This window comes from Phymastichus coffea, unplaced genomic scaffold, assembly GCF_024137745.1.
Source record: "Phymastichus coffea isolate CEN01 unplaced genomic scaffold, Cenicafe_Pcof_1.1 PCOF00018, whole genome shotgun sequence".
Taxonomy (NCBI): domain Eukaryota; kingdom Metazoa; phylum Arthropoda; class Insecta; order Hymenoptera; family Eulophidae; genus Phymastichus; species Phymastichus coffea.
The window spans coordinates 932,222-952,363 of record NW_026706829.1 but is presented as its reverse complement, the minus strand read 5'-3'; the positions used below and the strand labels follow the sequence as shown (position 1 = coordinate 952,363).

Below are 20,142 nucleotides of genomic sequence, written 5' to 3'. Positions count from 1 at the left end.
GTATAATGATCATAAAGAATCATGCTCTTCAAATCACGATGGTTCAGCAGGGAAGATGGAGGTAGATTCAATCGTGGAGATGTTCTTGAGATCTGTTGAAAATTTTGGAGTAAAGTATACGAATTACATCGGCGACGGTGATTCGAAAACTTTCAATGGTATTGTAAAAATGAATCCATATGGTGATGATTACCCTGTGACAAAAAATGAATGCGTGGGATACGTACAAAAGCGCATGGGTACTCGACTCTGAAATAAAAGGAAGGAAGAGAAGCTTGGAGGAAAAAAGCGTCTAACAGAGAGTCTCATCAAAAAGTTGACAAAATATTATGATTTAGCAATTCGAAGGAATATTCATTCTGTCCCTGATATTAAAAAAGCTGTGATGGCAACGCTGGATCATTATTGTTCAACTGATGAATCTCCTTGTCACGAGAATTGTCCGATAGGCACTGACAGCTGGTGTAAATGGCGCAAAGCCGAAGTTACAAATCGTCTTGCATCCTTCAAACATTCTGCTCGATTGATTGACGAAAAAGTGGAGGAACATATTCGTCCAATCTACGAAGAACTTTCGAATGACGATCTCATGACGCGATGCTTAGGTGGACACACGCAAAATTCGAACGAATCGTTCAACTCCACTGTCTGGCGCATAGCTCCGAAACATGTCAATTCTGGTCAAAAAATCATAGAAATTGCTGCGTATATGGCTGCAGGAATGTTCAATGAAGGATATTCAGCAGTTCTGCATACCATGCAATTACTCAATTTGAAAATTGGCCAGCAATGTAAAATGTTTGTGGATAATTTCGACATACAACGGATTGAACGAGAAAGACGACGTTTGTCTCTTTCCAGTAAGGAAGCTCGTACGGCCCGTAGACTTGAACAACTTCAACAAAATGAGTTCCATGAGGAAGCTGAAGGTCTATTGTATGGCGCAGGAATAGCTCATTAGCGAATTATTGCCGTAAGTAGTCGAAAATTAACATTTTTCCAGTTCATAAACTCAAAGCGCTTTTTCTCGAGTTTTCGTTTTTCCACTTTTTCTAAACTGACGGGCGTGTTTGCAAAAAAAATAAATAAGCTATCGTAACGATCCGAAGTTTTTTAACTTCAGTTTTATCTACTCTTCTATATGAACCAAAAAGGTTTTTAGAAATAAATTTCTAAAAGACTTTTTCAGCACATTGAAGAGATTTTTTTTTCTCGTAAAAAGCACTTTTTGCTTCAAATTCGGAAAAAATTTCAAATTTCACAATTTCTTCCGATTTTTCTTAGTTCAAATAGAAAATACATGTATGAAAATGAAATATTTTTTGGCTTTCTGTTTCAGATCAAAATTAAGAGCTCTATCACTCCCGCCAATAGAAGACTCGGATTACGGATTGCCCAACAAATGTGTCTAACAATCGGCTGCATTTTGATATTTTTCTTTAAAAAAATTTTTTTATAATGTTCAATTATATACTAAAATATTCCTGAAAGTTCGCTGGAGTTGGTTATTTTTTTCTATCTTAAAAAAATTCCCTAAAAAACGGTTTTTTAGGCCTTCCAAAGCAGGATACCCCCTTAAAAGTCACAGAGGGCAATGTCGCGACTGTACAAAAGTTGTTGAAGCAATACGATACTGTTATTGCTCAGAAACTACTGCACAAAATTTGATGAATACGCTGACACATTATCGTAATGGAAAAGTCAGTCACCACTTAACCAAAAGTGCGAGTATTTTCTTCTCATTGTTTTACGTAAACTTTTAGAAATTTGAACGTAATGCTCTTTATTGACTTTCTACCTTGTCAGTACATATTCATAATGCACAACACCTTGATAATTGAAAATAACAATCAACAATGACTTAACGTTGCTCCAACTTAGACGTGCTTTTTCTGGTCATGGCGATCCAGAGTGCTTCGACAGAGAAAATTGTGGTTTTGTTACAAAATCAACCATAAGCCCATGATTCATCACTAGTAATAACTTTTTTAAGCACGGTATTATCATTATTGACTGTTAGTAAGTTATTCTGAGCGATTTCTAAGCAAAGCTTTTTTTGCTCTGCATTGAGCAATTTTGAAATAAACTTCACACACACACGTATGATTTATAAATTTCAGATTAAAATTTCTCAAATTTTAGTTTTTGATATTCCAAGGTCTTCTTATATTTTCCGCACAGCCATACAATGATATTGTTCAATCGCAATACACCCGCTTAATATTATTCAATTTTTTTGTCGTGTTAAATCGGTCAAAACAAGAATCACTATCAACATGAGTTGCGACCTCATTGAAACGATTATACCACTCTTTTATTCGTGTTTTATTCGTGCACTCATTTCCAACTGTCTTCTGCATCATCTGAATAGTTTTCAAACTTGTTTTTCCGAGTTGAAAGCAAAATTTTATGTAAATTTGTTGATTTTGTTTTTAGTTATTTTTAGCAATCTCAAAATCTGCCAAACTCAAGAATTGCCTTGTAAGCAAAGTTGTATAATCTAGTATACTCAAAGCATCATCAGTTAACATTAATCTTCCTAGATCATGACTTGACGTCTACGTTTGATGTGCTTTCTTCCACGGTTGCAAGTGTTCAGAAAACTATTGATATTTCTATCATCTAATAGAAGAGGTAACACAGGTCTATATTTAATAAAAAAATGCAGAAATGGAATGTGGCTTCACAATTGATTCATCACTTAAAGTTTTCGAGATATTCTAACCTAAAATTACAAAAATCTCGATTATTTGCTATGTTCAAATTTATGTAACACTACGAACAAACTTATTTTTCAAAAAGCAAGTAGAGTCATGGCAAAGCAGCTTTTTTTCTCATTGAAACCCATTTGTCGGATCAAACATAATTTTTTTTAGATAAAGGGTTGTCTTTTTTTATCATAGATATGTATATAGTACATTAGATTTGTGGAAAAGGGACCATCTAACTCTCAAGGTTTGAATTCTAAATCATTTAAATTATTATTCATGACATAAATTGAACATGCAAAAATCAAGGTAATCAAAAACTTTTTACGCTTAATTTAATAATGATTATGTGAAGAATAATTTATTAATGAATGTGCGAGAGTGGTGAGATAAGTACTTAGCCTCACCGCCCGATGGCGCCACTCTCGCAAGAGAAATATACTGCCATGTAGTACAACCTTGTCGATGGTTACTGTCAAAATTTTAGCCGAATCGAACTCATAATTCTGCTGTGACCGCGTTGGAAGCGGACGTGTTAGAAAAATGGAAAAAGAGCAGTATCGGTCGGTGATTCGATTTTTGTTTTTGGAAGGGAAATTAAAAAGCATTTGGATGCTGTGTATAGTGACTCTTCTCCTTCGATGGCGACAATAATGGGTTTAACGAGTTTCAACGTGGTCGCACGTCGGTTTTTGATGTGCCACGCCCAGGTGCTCCGAAAACGGAGGATAACGTAACAAAAATTCACGTTATATCTCTCGTATTGGCAGATCGACGATTGAAGGTGCGCGAGATAGCTGAGATCGTAGGCATTTGAAAAGACCGCGTGAGTTATTATTCCATAAAAAAAGTGATTGCTGGCATGTGATATTTTATTCTTTTAAAGTGATGAAGTATTAATAGAAGTTCATTCGTGATCAGATTGGCTGATATATCATTTGATTTATTTATTTTCATTTTATTTAACGTCGCTCTATTTATGCTCCATCAGTGCTAATCAGCGACAGAGGCTTGCAATGTGTTTGAGAACAAAGCACATGAAACTTTTTTCAGTGGTGCTTGTATCAATCAGCAGGGACTGGGAATCAAACCCGGGCAAATTTAAGAAGTAATTAATGAAAATTATGAATATTATTATAATTTAGTCGATTTTAATGTTCAAAAGATCTTTGAAAAATCTTACTCGAATATTATGGTATGAATGGAATACTTAATGTTTTCTTTATTACAAATTTTTAAGATTATTTAATGATGTAATAGTTATTTATTTTAATTAATAAATTAATAATATATTTTGTCAGTGCAACTTACCTTTTTTTTGAAGTTTTTAGTTATTATAATATTATTTTATTCAAAAGCTACATATAATCATACGAGGGTCGTTTGAAAAGTCCGTGCAAAGTCAGAGAGATGGCGCTACTAGTGCGTATCAAGGTTATTTTCAGTTAGTGGCTTATCTTGGAAGAGCACACACCAAGTTTCAGCCAGATCGGCTAATTACTTTGCGTTTTACATTCATTTCAATCAAAGAAATCGGTGGTTGTAAAAAAATGGACGAAAAAGAATTTCGTGTATTGATTAAACATTACGTTTTCAAAGGCAAAACGTCTCAGGAGACTAAACAGAAGCTGATAAACATTATGGTAATTGTGTACCTTCGATTAGAATGGTTTATAAGTGGTTGCAAAATTTTCGGAGTAGCCATATGAGCACAAAAGACGCTAAACGTTCTGGACGCCCTGTTGAGGTTACCATTTCAGAAATCATTGATAAAATCCATGATATGGTGATCGCTGACAGAAGAGTGGAGGTGCGTCAGATTGCTAGTACTGTAGGCATCTCGAGCGAACGGATACATAATATTTTGCACCAACATTTGGACATGAAAAAGCTATCCGCTAGATGGGTGCCGTAATTGCTCACGATTGACCAAAAACGAGATCGTGTGAAGTGTTGCAAGAATGGTTTGCAGCTGTTCCAGCAAAATCCGTAAGACTTTAAGCGTCGTTTCATCACTGTAGATGAAACATGGTTACATCACTACACTCCTGAGACCAAAGAACAGTCTAAACAACCAAGAGGGAATCTGCTCCGAAAAAGGCGTAGACAATTCCTTCGACCGGGAAGGTTATGGCGACTGTCTTTTGGGATTCGCAAGGAATAATCTTCATCGACTATCTGGAAAAAGGTAAAACCATTACAGGCGAATATTATTCATCGTTATTGGATCGTTTGATAACCAAGTTTCTAGAGAAACGTCTACGATTGGCCCACAAAAAAGTCCTCTTCCACCACGACAATGCGCCAGCTCACGCCTCAGCAGTTGTGGCCGCAAAACTGATGGAGATAGGGTTTCAACTCATTTCACATCCCCCCTATTTTCCAGACTTGACTCCGTCGGACTACTATTTGTTCCCTAATATGAAAAAATGGCTGGCGGGGAAAAGATTTTATTCAAACGAGGAGGTGATTGCAGAAACGAATGCCTATTTTACAGACTTGAATAAATCCTATTATTTGGAAGGGATTAACAAACTAGAGCAGCGTTGGATAATGTGTATAAGCCTAAAAGGAGACTATGTTCAAGAATAAAAAAGATTTATTAAAAAAAATCAAGCAGTTTTTATTTTTGCACGGACTTTTCAAACGACCCTCGTATAACTTGATAATGATGATTGATATATTAATCAAGATTCTATCTTATAAAAGTTATGTAGAATTATAATCAGTTTTACTTATTATTAAATTGAAAATGATAAAGTTATATCTCTTGGAATTATGGAACATATAGTTTGAAATAGGTATCGTAATAAATGTCCTAGACTCTCGTTATTTTATATTACAGTACTTAGTGCGGAAATTTAAGAATTTGTTGTTAAATGAAAAATTTTGATTTCTTATATGTTATCCTTTGAGACATTGATTCACTACAGGTAAATTGTTCTCACTTTTTGATATGTTTCACTGTAAGAGGGGGAGAGGGATATACTGTGCAATCAGGAAAACTAAACGCACAAAATCCCTCGATGCCAAGCTAACCACCGTCCTGTTCAGCAACTATGTGTATACATGTGTTCGTCTTTACAATTGACACTTCGTTCCAACTTCTCGTTGCTCTCTAGGATGAACTTACCTTTAGTCACCTGACCAACAATACTAGTCTCTAGTATTGTGTGAGAAGGCTTTTGTTTATCTCTGACTATCCTCTAAATCAAGTTGATTTGAATGTTTCCGGGAACTTAGTTTATTAAAGAAAAGGGAACGAATGATTGTAATGTAAAGAATTAAAACAAATATCATTTCAATAGGATTAAGTAATACAGTCTTAATCCAAGCCGAGAGACTTACGCTTGCGAGTTGGTTTACAAAATTATCTGAGGAGAGAGACAGAGAGAGAGAGAGATAAAACTATGCGGACTAAGCGCACGGCGCGATCACAAAAGGTTTACTACGCATATACTAAAATTCTCACCTCGGTACTTTTTACGAACAGCGCGACTAACAATAGGTGCACCTACTCTGTGGTACGGTTACGGTGATCATCGTAACCGATCTTGTCACTATTTTCTTCTGAACGCTCCTGTTGTTCCGCCACTGGTGTCGCTCTCGCTGAGAGTCTTTCTCCGCAGTTCTTACTGTTCTCACTTTTGGTGTCCTTTCTGTCCTCTCTTCCTGCTTTTTTCTATCACTTACGGAAAATTCACGTTCTAGATAGCACTCTTATGTCGGTTAATGGCTCAGATGTTACTATTCTGCGCGCCTATATCTACTCAAATCCTTCGTGCTCTATAATGCTTTATATATCTTATCTATAATACTCTAAAAGTTTCACTATCGTTCCGTCGAATTCGTTGTGATATAAGTGAACTCGAATACTATTTTGCAGACTTAAAAGCTATCGCACCTGAAGGAAAAAAAACGTTTGCCTATTACTTTGACACCATATACTGGGTGACACATTGTAATCGACAAATGGAGATATCCCCCAAACTACGGGATCTACAATAAAAATGTAAATTGCAACACTCCCTTACAGTGGTGACCCCGACGTAATCTAAACATGCAACGACGACTCAGTAGAACTTGCTGGGCAACCGGACACCGTAGGAACACCTCCGACCGTCATAAACGCATCGCGCACTGCCACCTATGTTGGGAGCTATAACCGATCAGGATGTCCAACGGAGAAGCCTACGCGACGCGGCTCGCACATCCCCCTCGTCGAAAACTCAGCTCACACGGTTGTTTCCTTCTCTACTACCCCTCTCACATGCTCGCAGCATGCACACATCTCGCATGCTTGAAGCTAAAAGGGGAATTCTCTTCGCTTGCACGTAGCAACAATCTCTCGTCCTCCATTGCCATCTTTCTCTCTTTCATTCCGCTCCTCTTCTCTTATCGTGACTCGAGCTCTCGCCTCGTCACTAGGGGGGAGTACTGTGGCAGTCTCATGGATCGACCATGCACATCTAGATGGTAGCGGCTAGCCACGAACGGCAAGAAATACGTTCTTAGAAACCTTTTGATGCCCAACTCAGAAATAGCTGAACGTTTTACGTCCAGAAATGTATGTAAGTCCAAGAAAAATATAGTCTAAATAAACCCCTAAAAGACACTCCTGCTAAACCATAAACAGGATAATCTATCTAAATCTGGAAACAGAAAGTTTGCTCTCTTATTTTTTTTAATGACTGAATTCCACACTATGCTAATGCAAACATGCTACAGCAATCGATGGGATATGATTTTAAAGGTCTTTTATACAGCTTTCGAACCATATGGAATACATACTCGTATATGGCTTTCCCTTTTTATGGGTTGTGATATCATAAATAAAATTCCGTTTTTTCTATCAAACTTCAAAGCAATGTACTTTTGCGGGAAGTTATTGGACAAGAAAATTAGATATATCATTTAAAAGATCGTTTGAAAAGTTACAAAATTCATGTGCGAGAAAAATTTTTAAACTTGTTCTTTTGAGCTACATATCGTTTAACAAAAAACTAACCGTTTACAAAATTCATTGGATCTCTCAAAGTTGTGATTATAAAAAAAACTGTAATAAAAAAAAAATTGTATTTTTCAAAGACAAACTACCTATTAAATTGAAACATAAAAAGAGAATATTTTTTTATGTTTTCATATTTTTTTGGACAAAATAATGTGTTTAATGTATGAATATATTATACAAAAAAAATCAGGTAATTAACAACGAAAATAACACAATTGCTATATTAATTTGTCAATTCTTTTCCTTTTTTAACGTTAAACATATATTTATAATTTATAATACTTAATTTTTTGTTTTGCATTTCTTAAAGTTCAAAAGAACGTATTATATAATACATATGCTGAATGGCTTATTACTGTAAAAATTGTAAATGAAGAAATATAATCTAATGCTGTTAGTCATTAATCATTATCGTTTTCGCTTATTTTGTAATCTAATTCATCTTGTTATTGATCGCTATATTTCTTAAATGTGGGAAATTGATAATATATAATGTATAATGCCCTTAGTAGCACATCAGAAGTGACCAAGCCTGAGTATTTTTTTCTTTAATATTTTTCGATTATGGAATGCGAAGAATTCACTATTCATCGTGCGTTGTGAATGGAGTTGAAATTTTTCTTTCTTGTTCACAAACATAGCGTTTTTTGCCGATTCATTGTTATGAAATAAAGCTATGGTGTATAATTTAGGATAGCTGATAAGGTTAGTTGGGGATAGGATAGATGAGATAACAGAACACTGTTTTCCTTGAGTATTATTTTTATTCCGTAACGATGACAAGGCAATCATTACAATCCACTGTTATATTTTCGACCTTTACTAGATCCCATGTAATCTTTGTACTCAATCTCATGGACCATGATCTGGTCTAGAGGAGAAGTGGCGTGAGTCATCTAACATAAGAGAAAGATAATAAAGTATCGTCGAAGACATTTTAGCAGAATCCAGAATTCTGTATTCTCAAGATGCTGAAGGATGAGAGTGAAGTTGGTAGCGTGACAGCCACTAGAGAGGTGGAGAGTAAAGTACCGTCTGAAGCACCACTAAAAACTCCAAGAGTCCTTATCTTGAAGAGACTCAAAAGGGTGACTTGCTAGTCATTAGATAAAATCTCTTGCTAGTGCTGTCATTGAAGCAACTGGTACAATTAACTAGGAAGGTCCGATGCTCCATTTTTTAATGCCACAGGTGATGCCGTGAGTGCTTTTCCTCACTAAGATACTTCGTTAACTTGGTTAACTTTATGTGGCATCCCCGTGTACACACGCACACACACCGACAGTACGTTCATGGTACTGTCATTCGCGCATAGACAATAAGTCACTGTTTGTGCAGTATAATCGGACGTTTTTCTGCTGTCATTCTTTACTCGACATTGTTCAAGTCACAAATCCCAATGGTTCGTAAAATTAATGTTCCACGCTGTTGAAACGACCATCACCGAATGAAGTAATCTTGATAAATAACCAAAATGTACAACATTTTAGCAATAATGTTAACTTTTGCCAAGCAATGTTCGATTTTTTATTTCACCACGTACCACGTTAGAACGGTGAAATAAAATAACATGATTGATACAAGCACCACTGAAAAAGTTTCATGTGGTTTGTTCTCAAATACAGTGCAAGCCTCCGTCGATGATTAGGACTGATGGAGCATAAATAGAGCGACGTTAAACAAAATAAAAAAAAATAAATAAAATGATATATCAGCAAATCTGATCACGAATGAACTAAAAATTAACTTCTATTAATACTTCATCACTTTAAAAGAAGAAAATATCATATGCCAGCAATCATTTTTTTTATGGAAATTAATATCTACACGCTTATTTTACGATTAATCTTCTAAAATATTATTGTTTTCTATTTCCAGAGTATTAAGGGACATGTTAGAGGAATTTAATTTATATCAATTATTTTGGTTTAATTTCAATCGTTTTTTGAATATTTAAATTATTTACTCGTTGAATTGACGTAATAAAGGATTAACAGCTCAGCTATTTACATAAAAATTAAAAATCGAATGATAATAACAGATTCTAGAAATATGTCAGTTACTATATACTTTTATTTATATCATATGGCTCCGCGGAGCTTCATCATCCTCTTAAAAATATTTTTGATTATTGAAATACATTTATTTTTGACATCTCCTTATTTATTAATTTTTTACAGATTGAAGATAAATCGAATATAGTGCCTTTAATAGCTGGATTACGGAGAGACGTTCTGGGCCTTATTTCTGAAGTAAGATATTTTTCTAATAAATTTAACTTTTTGCTTGTACCAATACTGTATCATTGAAATATTGTAGGGTATTACACTTATATGGGAAAGCTACAAGCTAGATTCTTATGTTCAACGTCTATCAGAAGTTGTATTGTCTTTTCAAGAAAAAGTTGAAGATCTACTAGTAGTTGAAGAACAATTAGAAGCCGATATTCGATCATTAGAAACATGTCCATATTCGGCAAATACTTTTGCGGAAATATTAACTAAGATACAAAAATCTGTAGATGAATTATCTTTAAAAAATTTTTCAAACCTTCATATTTGGGTATCACGACTTGATGAAGAGGTAGAGAGAAACTTAGCTTTCCGGCTCGAAGCAGGAGTGAAAGCTTGGACAGATGCTCTTCTGGGAAAGAAAAGAGATATTGATTTGAGTATGGATACTGATGCCCCTATCCAACCAACTCATAAATTGGGTGGCGATCCGAAGATCCTTAATCAGTTACATGAAGTTAGAATAACCAATCAAACTATGTATCTGTACCCTAGTATCGAAGATGCTCGTTTTCAAATTATGCAGCAACTTTTTGCTTGGCAGGCAATCGTCACTTCTCAGGTATTTATATACATATTACATCAACAAAGATTGACGTTTAAATCGAACGTGCCTGTGTATGACAAGGATCCCACAATATCCTTATGGGAAATGGTTTTGGTCAATGTTTTTTTAACTCTGGTAAAGACTAGTATATCAGAAGTATGCTATTATATACTATTATACAGGGTGTCCCATTTTAACTTTCACAGCTGAATATCTCGGAAACAAGCCCGGAAAGCTAAAAAATGATTCATATGAAAGTTGTTCAGGATCGAGAGGGTAACGTATTAATGAACTTTGATTTGACCTTGAATACGCCTTCAAGGTCATTTCAAGGTCAAAGTTGTTATTGAATAGGAACCCCTATTTTATAACACGGATTCGAATTCCTCGTGAAATTCTACGTTCAGATCATGTAATATATGTGGAGTCTCGAGGCCGCCCACAACCCAATTGCCTCCTCCCCCCAAAGGATATTTCCAGGTCAATATTGTTTTTTCAAAAAAAACCCCTATGTTTTATCACGGATTTAGGTTTCTTGTCAAAATCTACGCTCAGATAAAACTATATGTGTGGGGTATGGATCATCTCCCCAATAACCCCCTACCAGGTCATTTCAAGGTCAATGTTGCGTTTTCAATTGGAACCCGTTCTTTGACTGGATATTCAAATTCTGCATAACATTCAAATGATATTTCATAAATGAATAATGAATCTCTGGTACCCTTAATTTTACATTTGCTAACGTATTTTAAGCTGTTTCTTGATTTCTACTGAACTAGGCAACCATTGGGATTTGCTTTTAGGAAAAATTTCTTAAGCATCAACGTACCCGATCCAAGTGCAACTATTGTTTAAATAATAGGAAATTTTTTTGCCTTAACTGGCTGGATCTTTACATGATCTTGCCTTAACTAGATTGATCCCTACATGATCTTGCCATAACTGGTTTGATCCCTACACGACCCTGCCTTGACTAGCTGGGTCCTTAAACATACAAACCCTTCCCTAGGAGCTGTAAGACCTTGCAAATGATAGGAAGTCTTAAATATTGAATTTAAGTAGTTGAGGGCTAGTTTGAACTATGTGAGTTCACACGCTATCGAGCTCCGTAGATGCTTAAATCAGTGCAAACCAAAAAACAACCTAATATATACTAGAAAGTGTAAAAATAAGGTTACCAGAAATTCATCATTCATTTACGAAATATCATCTGAATGTAGAATATTATGTAAAATTTAAATCTGCTGTCAAAGATATGGGTTCCAATTAAAAACGCAACATTGATTTTGAAATTATCTGGGCGGGAGTTATTGGGGAGATTATGCGTACCCCACATATTTAGTTTTATCTGAACGTAGATTTTGACAAGGAACCCCAAATCCGTGATAAAAAATAGGGGTTTCTTTTGAAAAAACAATATTGACCTGGAAATATCCTTTGGGGGGGGGGAGGGGGGCAATTGAGTAGTGGGTGGTCTCAGGTCCCCACATATTACATGATCTAAACGTAGAATTTCACAAGGAATTCCAATCTATGGTATAAAATAGGGGTTCCTATTCAAAAACAACTTTGACCTTGAAATGACCTTGAAGGCGCGTTCAAGGTCAAATCAAAGGTCATAACACATGGCCTTCTCGATCCTGAATAAGTACTTTTAGTAACCACTAGTATACCAAAGTATACTATTATATTCTGATAAACTAGTACAGTTGGTAAAGTAGTCGTATATCGAAAGTCTCAATGAGCACGCATTCTACAGTTTTATATTACGGTGTAGTACTCTCCAAAAATGAAGATTTTACTAATGCCGCATAAAGCGTACATACTTAAGCGGAATTACCTTTGACATTATTATACACATGTACGTGCGTATGAATGTATACATGTTGATGTGTACTGATACGGGCGCACACGAAATTTTTTTCAAGAAAAAACTTTGAAATGAAGTTTATAATATATAATTTTTTCATTAACAAACCTGGCGATGACCTTGATTTTGACCTTTAAGTTACTTTTTAAGATCATTTTAAGGTCAATTTTCATTTTATAAGGAGGAAGCCTACTTTCTGCCCTATATCTAAATTACCAAGGTCATGCGAATTTCAATGCTATTTTTTTAATTCGTCTACCTAAACGATCTTACAATAATACGGTTATTTTATATAAATTTATATTGGGTGTGTATATATATAGATTCATGTTCCTACGCAAAGATAGTCGCACCAACACAAGTAACCACGCGCGCTGATTGATCATTATAAACGAAAACGCAAGAGAGAGAGGGCCCGCGAAATCAAAGAGTAGCTGTTCCAACCCACATGCAAGCAGACGCACGGTCCTTTGATAAAAGCCTTTGCTATTATCTTGCCTTTTCCTTTTTTGAGAAGAAAGAATAAATCATTTTAGGTCAGTGTTAGGAGGAGCAATAAAGAGGCTACAGAGCAGTTACTGCGATTACGTACTGGTGCAGCTACGAGAGTGGATCTATGATGTGTAAGACTGTGTCACCGTGTGATTTATCGGCGCCCTTTTCCAAAAAAAACTTTCCGACATGTTTACACCTCAGACCCGTACGCTTACGCTATTAACAAGGGTTACCTTAAACACGAGTTTATCGCCCGCGTGGACGCGCAACCTGTAAGTACCAACTTGATCATTTTGTCTTTCGGTTATACCTCAACGAATTCGGTTATTTACTCCACGCCTCCCTTTTTCAAAGCGAATTCACGTCGTTCCAGCCGTCTAGTAAATAGCGTGAACCTGACCTGGTTTTTCTGACTGTCTTCTAGCTAGCAACATTTAATTATTTTATGCTAACGGAGTGAACCGGGCTTAATTCTCGTTACAGATGTAACTTACTGAACTCTGAAGGGAAAATGTTATGTCAAACTCGACTTTGACCTTGAAGTTCATTTCTTAGGTTATCTTAAGGTAATTTTCATTTTCTTTTACAAAAATCACATTTTTGATCTCGAATTTGAAAAAGAATGTAAATTTTACATCCACATATATATACCCACAACCAATGGTCAAACGACCTTCGAAGGTTATTTATATAACAATATTGTATTTTATTCGAACAGAAATCTCCTTTCTCTTTCTAAAAACGATTGGAGGAGTCAATCGACTACCAAATATCTATTATGATCTTCTTTTTTTAGATCATTAGGTTATTTGAAAGAACATGATGTCTAGTAATAGGTTATGCATCATATATAATATTTATTTTATGTTCTTTTCGAATCCCAAATCCATAATAACGATGACCGTGAAATGACCTAGGAAATAAACTTTAAGGTCAAAGTCCAGTCCACCATGAAATTTTCTTTTCGGAGTCTAATATTTTTCGTTTGAAACATTTTTTATTAAATCGTATTATTATAGGATCGTTTGAGTAGACTGATTAAAAGAAATAACATTGAAATTTGCATGATATCGACAATTACGTATCTAGAGGAAGGGGGTCTTATAGACCAAACACTTGATCGATCGTCTGATCGTGAAGTTTTTCGCTGATTCCGAATCTCCTATTCAAAAAATTAAAATTGATGGATGGTTGATTTTTTATATTTTATCTTTTTATCTTTTAGCCTTTTAAATTTTTATCTTTTCTGGTAGAACAAAAAGCTTCGTAGTCATTTTCAAGCAGTGCAATTTTTATTGTCTTTTATGAAATATTATGGTATTGTCGATGAGCACACTTGAAAAATCCTTGTTCACCGTCAGCCATTATTTTTATAACAATAGAAAATACTTTTAATGATGTTCAATGACGTTATTCTGGAGCGGGGGAGTGAAGGAACAGAATAGCCCTCTATACTCAATACAAAAGTGAGCAATTGCTGTCAACTTAAAGTAATAAAATATTTCCAATCTAAAAATTGTACAAATGAATCTTAAATCAGAAATTGACAAATAAAGTTACTTAAAAATCTTTCTTGATTTAAAAAAGTTTACTAAAGACTCGTCATATTTATTATCAATTTATTTTAGTTCAACACTATGTTAACAGAGACTTGACAACAGCGCTAGTATGTTGCGATAATATTTCTCGCATTATTATATCTATGTATACTTATATTATGTGTGTTTCTCGAGCTAAACTCCGTACATAAGCTTTAAATAGTGATTAGGGTGCAAAATGCATAAAAATGCAGATTGATAGGACACATATTGTATTAAAAAAAGGATGTCAAGTCATGTGTGGTAGATTTGATAATGCGAAAGGTTGATTAGAATGATAGGTAGCAAAAACAACTGGATTTGGAAAAAGATGCTGAAAAAATAGAGCTAGAAAAATCAGCTTCTGTTGTAAAGAGCTCTAGAGTTGTAGATATTCAACATATGGCTGATCAAATGTATTGCTGCGATTACTCTGAACCTTTGTTGAAACAGAATAATCTTTTCATAAATTCTGTAAAATCACCTCAACAGTACACAAATTCATAAAGTGAATAAACTGTTTTTGTCGTGAACACAAAAATAGCTTCAGGTAAAAATATTAATATTGATAAATCTATCGTAATTTTAGTTATTATTTATGAATATAATAATTTGAATTTTATGATTTCAGAAGTCATTTATACTAGTATTGATCAAATTAATGCATATGAACGTTGCGCTATTGCGGATCTTTCTAGCTTCAATTTTCAACTTTTTAGGGAACATGAACGAATAATTGGTAAATAACCAGTAATAAAATATGTTGCCAAAGAAAGTTACTCAAAGGCTATAGCCTTATAATAGCCTATAGCCTATAGAGGCTATAGAATTAAAATTAGTTAGTTATTTGATGCAATAACACTGTACTTTTGCAAAATGAATTTTTGACTTACTTATTCATCATGTAAATAGCAGTAAGCTGTTAAGGGAGTTTTACTATTAGAGAGAGAGCATGAAATTTTTTCTTTTTTTAAATTATTATATTTAATAATTTATAATCCTATATCATAATATGTTAATCATGACCAATTTATACTTGCTAATTAGATTATGAGTTGCATAATTTACGATTGCGTGCATTGTGGCATGGCCGTCGTTGTGCCGTTGGGCTGTCACTGAGGTCCGTGCCAAGCTTAAAGTGTGTACGTTGAGAGCATACACTCATGCTTTTTTCTCTCTTTGTTGAGATATGGCGCTAGAGCGAGTGGCGAAGGAGGACGTAGATGGCAGCAGAAGGAAAAGCGAAGAGAGAGAAACAGACATGAAAAGAGTAAGACAGAGTGAGGGAAGAAAAAGAAAGAAAGAAAATCCGAGTTGTGCGTATATCTTTGCGTCGATTTGAGAAGTCTGTGAACGTACTCAAAGTTATGCTAATAAAGCTGCTTTGTAAGAAAAAATTCAAAAAGCAAAATTCACTTTGCATTCTTTGTATATTATTAATATATAAGATTATCTTTTGACGGACAGTTCTGCACGTAACTGTAGGTGCTTTTTACAATTAGTTTGTGTATTTCATTTTTATCAAATTCAATTTAATCAAATTTCTAATTCAAGAAAGATTTTTTAGTTTAAAGTTCTGATTATTAACTGTAATTAAACTAGTATATCATAAATAATGAATGTAACAATATATATATTTCTAAAATAAAACTTAATTCGTTTCGGCTGAAAACGCCATTCGCAATATACCAGTCTTTAGCATCTCGTAACTCATTCTATAGATGTCAAAAAAAAAAATAAGAGGGGCATATTTTAAAAGCTTGAAATAAGTCCTTTCTGATGATGAACTCTAATGAATTTTCCGCTCTCTTTTTTTTTTCAAATCTCATTTTGAAAGCCTTTCACGTTGAGAATTGACCGCGAATCTTTTTAACCGGTGGACTGAATGGTTGAATAAAGAATCCATGGTTCAAAGATCAATTTTTCACTTTCGAATTTTCAAAATAGCGCCCAAACCGTAAAATTTTTCAAATAATTTATGATTCATTTCCTTTCTTTGGCAGACCACTTTAAGTGCAAGATGGTTTTTTAATTATAAGTGGTGATGCCTCAGGCTGCTCGAATGGTGAAATAATTGTAAAAATATTCACTCCTCATGATGTGGGATGGAGTGGATATAGTTATGATAGCTGAAATGGCTACTGTGTTCTTATTGGAATGAAATTTGGTAACGAAATTGGACTTTTGTACAAGAAATAAAAAATGTAAAGTTTCTTATTATGAACTTAAAACTGGCTTGCAAGAACTCGATTGTTAATGTAACTTCTGGAAGTGCAAAACATAGAGGCTGATGGTGATATTTCATTGATTATGTAATATCTTGAAAGAAATCAGCGTACAATTTGGTTCCAATGATAGTATTTAAATTTCTATTATTCAAGAGGGCAGAAATTATAGTACATTAAAAGACTATGACATACGAGGTGTGTTCAAAAAGTAACGAGAATTTTTAAATTTCGCGGGTTTGGAGAGTCCGCTTGTATAAAATTTTTTTTTATTATGTTGGTACACATGCCCCTGAAGTACGATAAAATTTTCAGCAATATTCATTGCTTACTTTTTAAGTGGCAGCCGCTAACGTTAGACGTGTTTTTCGAGCTCGGCGATTTTCGTTTGTGAAAAAAAATGGATCAAAGAATTTGTATTAAATTTTGCGTAAAAAATGAAATAAAGTGTAGTAAAGTTTGTCAAATGTTAACAAAGGCATATAGTGAGTCTGCTATGAGTAAAGCAAGGATTTATGAGTGGTATAAGCATTTCCAAGATGGCCACGAAAACGTTGAAGATGATGAACGACCCGGACGCCCAAGCACATCAACAACCGATGAAAACGTGAAAAAAGTGAAAGAAATGGTTATGAACGATCGCCGAATCACAATCATAGAAGTCGCTGATGATGTTGGCATATCAGTTGGCTCATGCCATCAAATTTTTTCGAATGTTTTGGGTATGAAACGTGTGGCAGCAAAATTCGTTCCAAAATTGTTGAATTTCGAACAAAAACAGCGGCGAATGGAAGTTGCTCAGGAGTCGCTAAATGAAGTCAATAACGATGCAAAACTACTAAAACGTGTTATAACAGGTGACGAAACATGGGTTTACGGATATGATGTCGAAACTAAGGCTCAATCGTCCCAGTGAAGGCATTCTGGATCGCCAAGACCGAAAAAGGCTCGACAAGTGCGGTCGAATGTGAAGGTTATGCTCACTGTGTTCTTCGATTTTAATGGCATAGTGCATTATGAATTCTTGCCACAAGGTCAAACAATCAATAAGCAGTACTACCTACAAGTTCAACGTCGTTTGCGTGAAGCAATCCGAAAAAAACGCCCGGATTTGTGGCAAAACAATTCATGGCTTTTGCACCACGATAATGCGCCTGCTCACACTTCATTGCTTGTTCGTGAATTTTTGGCCAAAAACGAAACTGTAACGATGCCTCAGCCTCCATATTCGCCAGATATGGCTCCATGTGACTTTTTTCTATTTCCAAAAATAAAGAGAACATTAAAAGGCCGTCGTTTTACAAGCATAGATGACATTAAAAGCGAATCGCTGAAAGAGCTAAAAGCTATTACAAAGATCGAGTTTCAAAAGTGTTTCGAGGATTGGAAAAAGCGTTGGCATAAGTGTATTGTATCCGAAGGGGACTACTTTGAAGGCGACAGCATTAATGTAGATGAATAAATAAATATTTTTTTCAGAAAACGAAAATTCTCGTTACTTTTTGAACACACCTCGTAAATCATACGAAAAGTCTGCCGGATTATCCGATGTGGGCACGTGGTATCAACGACTTCGGCGCTGAGCTCGTGTAGTTGTCATCAACTCATTGCTGATGGACTTGTCTGATTGAACTCGAACTCATGTTAGCACGGATTAGAAGTTGCTCCACAAGTTATAGTCTGACAAGGGGACATCAAGGGCACGTGCAAGTCGTGAGGCGAGGAGAACGGTTCTAAATTTGAGCCTCGAGATAGTTATGCGCGCAGGCGCGCCAACGGGAAATTGGGGACTGCGAGTCGAGGTTAGCTTAGTCTTGGTCTTGAATATGGTCACTATCGGCCACCCACCATCAGAGTTCATCCACGAAAATATGACACCGGCCGTCACACGACGACTGGCGTTTGAGAACGCATGGAACTGGATGTTTCGATTGTGTATGAATCCGAGCCCGCGAGGGATGATAATATCACCTATAGAGCTCAGGCTTCTTCTGATCGCGTACCACTTCTCAGCCCAAGTTCGAGAAAGCTGTTCCTCCCAGGTGAGCTCTGCTCTTCTGAGATCCTCTTGGTGAAGGAGGCTCCCACTTCAGCCGCAGAAGACAGGACCGCGAATTAATCCTTGATGGAATCCCAGACTACTCCAAGTTCGTTGACGAGTCCTTCTGTGTAGAATTTCGTGTATCTTGGCTGCACGTGATCCTCGTTGGCGATCCAGATCCATTTGAGGATGAAGCCGCCCGCCTTAAGCAACGTGACGAGCTGATGGCGGCATCGCTTTGCTGAAGAGAGGTCGTGACCATCGCTGAGAAATTCGTCGACATAGGGCTCGCGTTCGATGGCGTCGATAGCGTCCGGGTACTTGTCGTTGTCATCGATTCTCAGCGGCTTCAAGGTCTGGATGACAAGGTATCCAGGTCTCATGGTATGTCACGGTCAGCAACACGTAATGCTTCGGAAGTTGGTCAGCTGGAGCACTCCAGAAGATACATTAGAGGTGTACATGACGGAGAGCATCGAGAATATGTCGCAACATCATCTTAATGTCGGCGCAGGAGACGTACGAGGGTCGTTTGAAAAGTCCGTGCAAAAATAAAAACTACTTGATTTTTTAATAAATCTTTTTTATTTTTCAACATAGTCTCCTTTTAGGCTTATACACTTCATCCAACGCTGCTCTAATTTCTTAATCCCTTCCAAATAATAGGATTTGTCCAAGTTTGTAAAATAGGCATTCGTTTCTGCAATCACCTCCTCGTTTGAATAAAATCTTTTTCCGGCCAGCCATTTTTTCATATTAGGGAACAAATAGTAGTCCGACGGAGCCAAGTCTGGAAAATAGGGGGGATGTGAAACGAGTTGGAACCCTATCTCCATCAGTTTTGCGGCCACAACTGCTGAGGCGTGAGCTGGCGCATTGTCGTGGTGGAAGAGGACTTTTTTGTAGGCCAATCGTGGACGTTTCTCTAGCAACTTGGTTTTCAAACGATCCAATAACGATGAATAATATTCGCCTGTAATGGTTTTACCTTTTTCCAGATAGTCGATGAAGATTATTCCTTGCGAATCCCAAAAGACAGTCGCCATAACCTTCCCGGTCGAAGGAATTGTCTACGCCTTTTTCGGAGCAGATTCCCTCTTGGTAACCCATTGTTTAGACTGTTCTTTGGTCTCAGGAGTGTAGTGATGTAACCATGTTTCATCTACAGTGATGAAACGACGCTTAAAGTCTTACGGATTTTGCTGGAACAGCTGCAAACCATTCTTGCAACACTTCACACGATCTCGTTTTTGGTCAATCGTGAGCAATTGCGGCACCCATCTAGCGGATAGCTTTTTCATGTCCAAATGTTGGTGCAAAATATTATGTACCCGTTCGCTCGAGATGCCTACAGTACTAGCAATCTGACGCACCTCC

At 36.0% G+C, this 20,142-nt stretch overlaps 1 protein-coding gene across 2 annotated transcripts in view; it reads left to right on the top strand.

Annotated features, from left to right (window-relative positions):
- LOC131675316 (dynein heavy chain, cytoplasmic) overlaps positions 1-20,142 on the top strand; it is a 995,688-nt gene that overhangs the window by 243,311 nt on the left and 732,235 nt on the right. For both annotated transcript variants that reach the window (XM_058954251.1, XM_058954250.1), the window contains exons 7-8: positions 9,900-9,971; positions 10,039-10,572. In XM_058954251.1, coding sequence (XP_058810234.1) covers positions 9,900-9,971; positions 10,039-10,572 — 606 coding nt within the window. The remainder of the gene's footprint in view (positions 1-9,899; positions 9,972-10,038; positions 10,573-20,142) is intronic.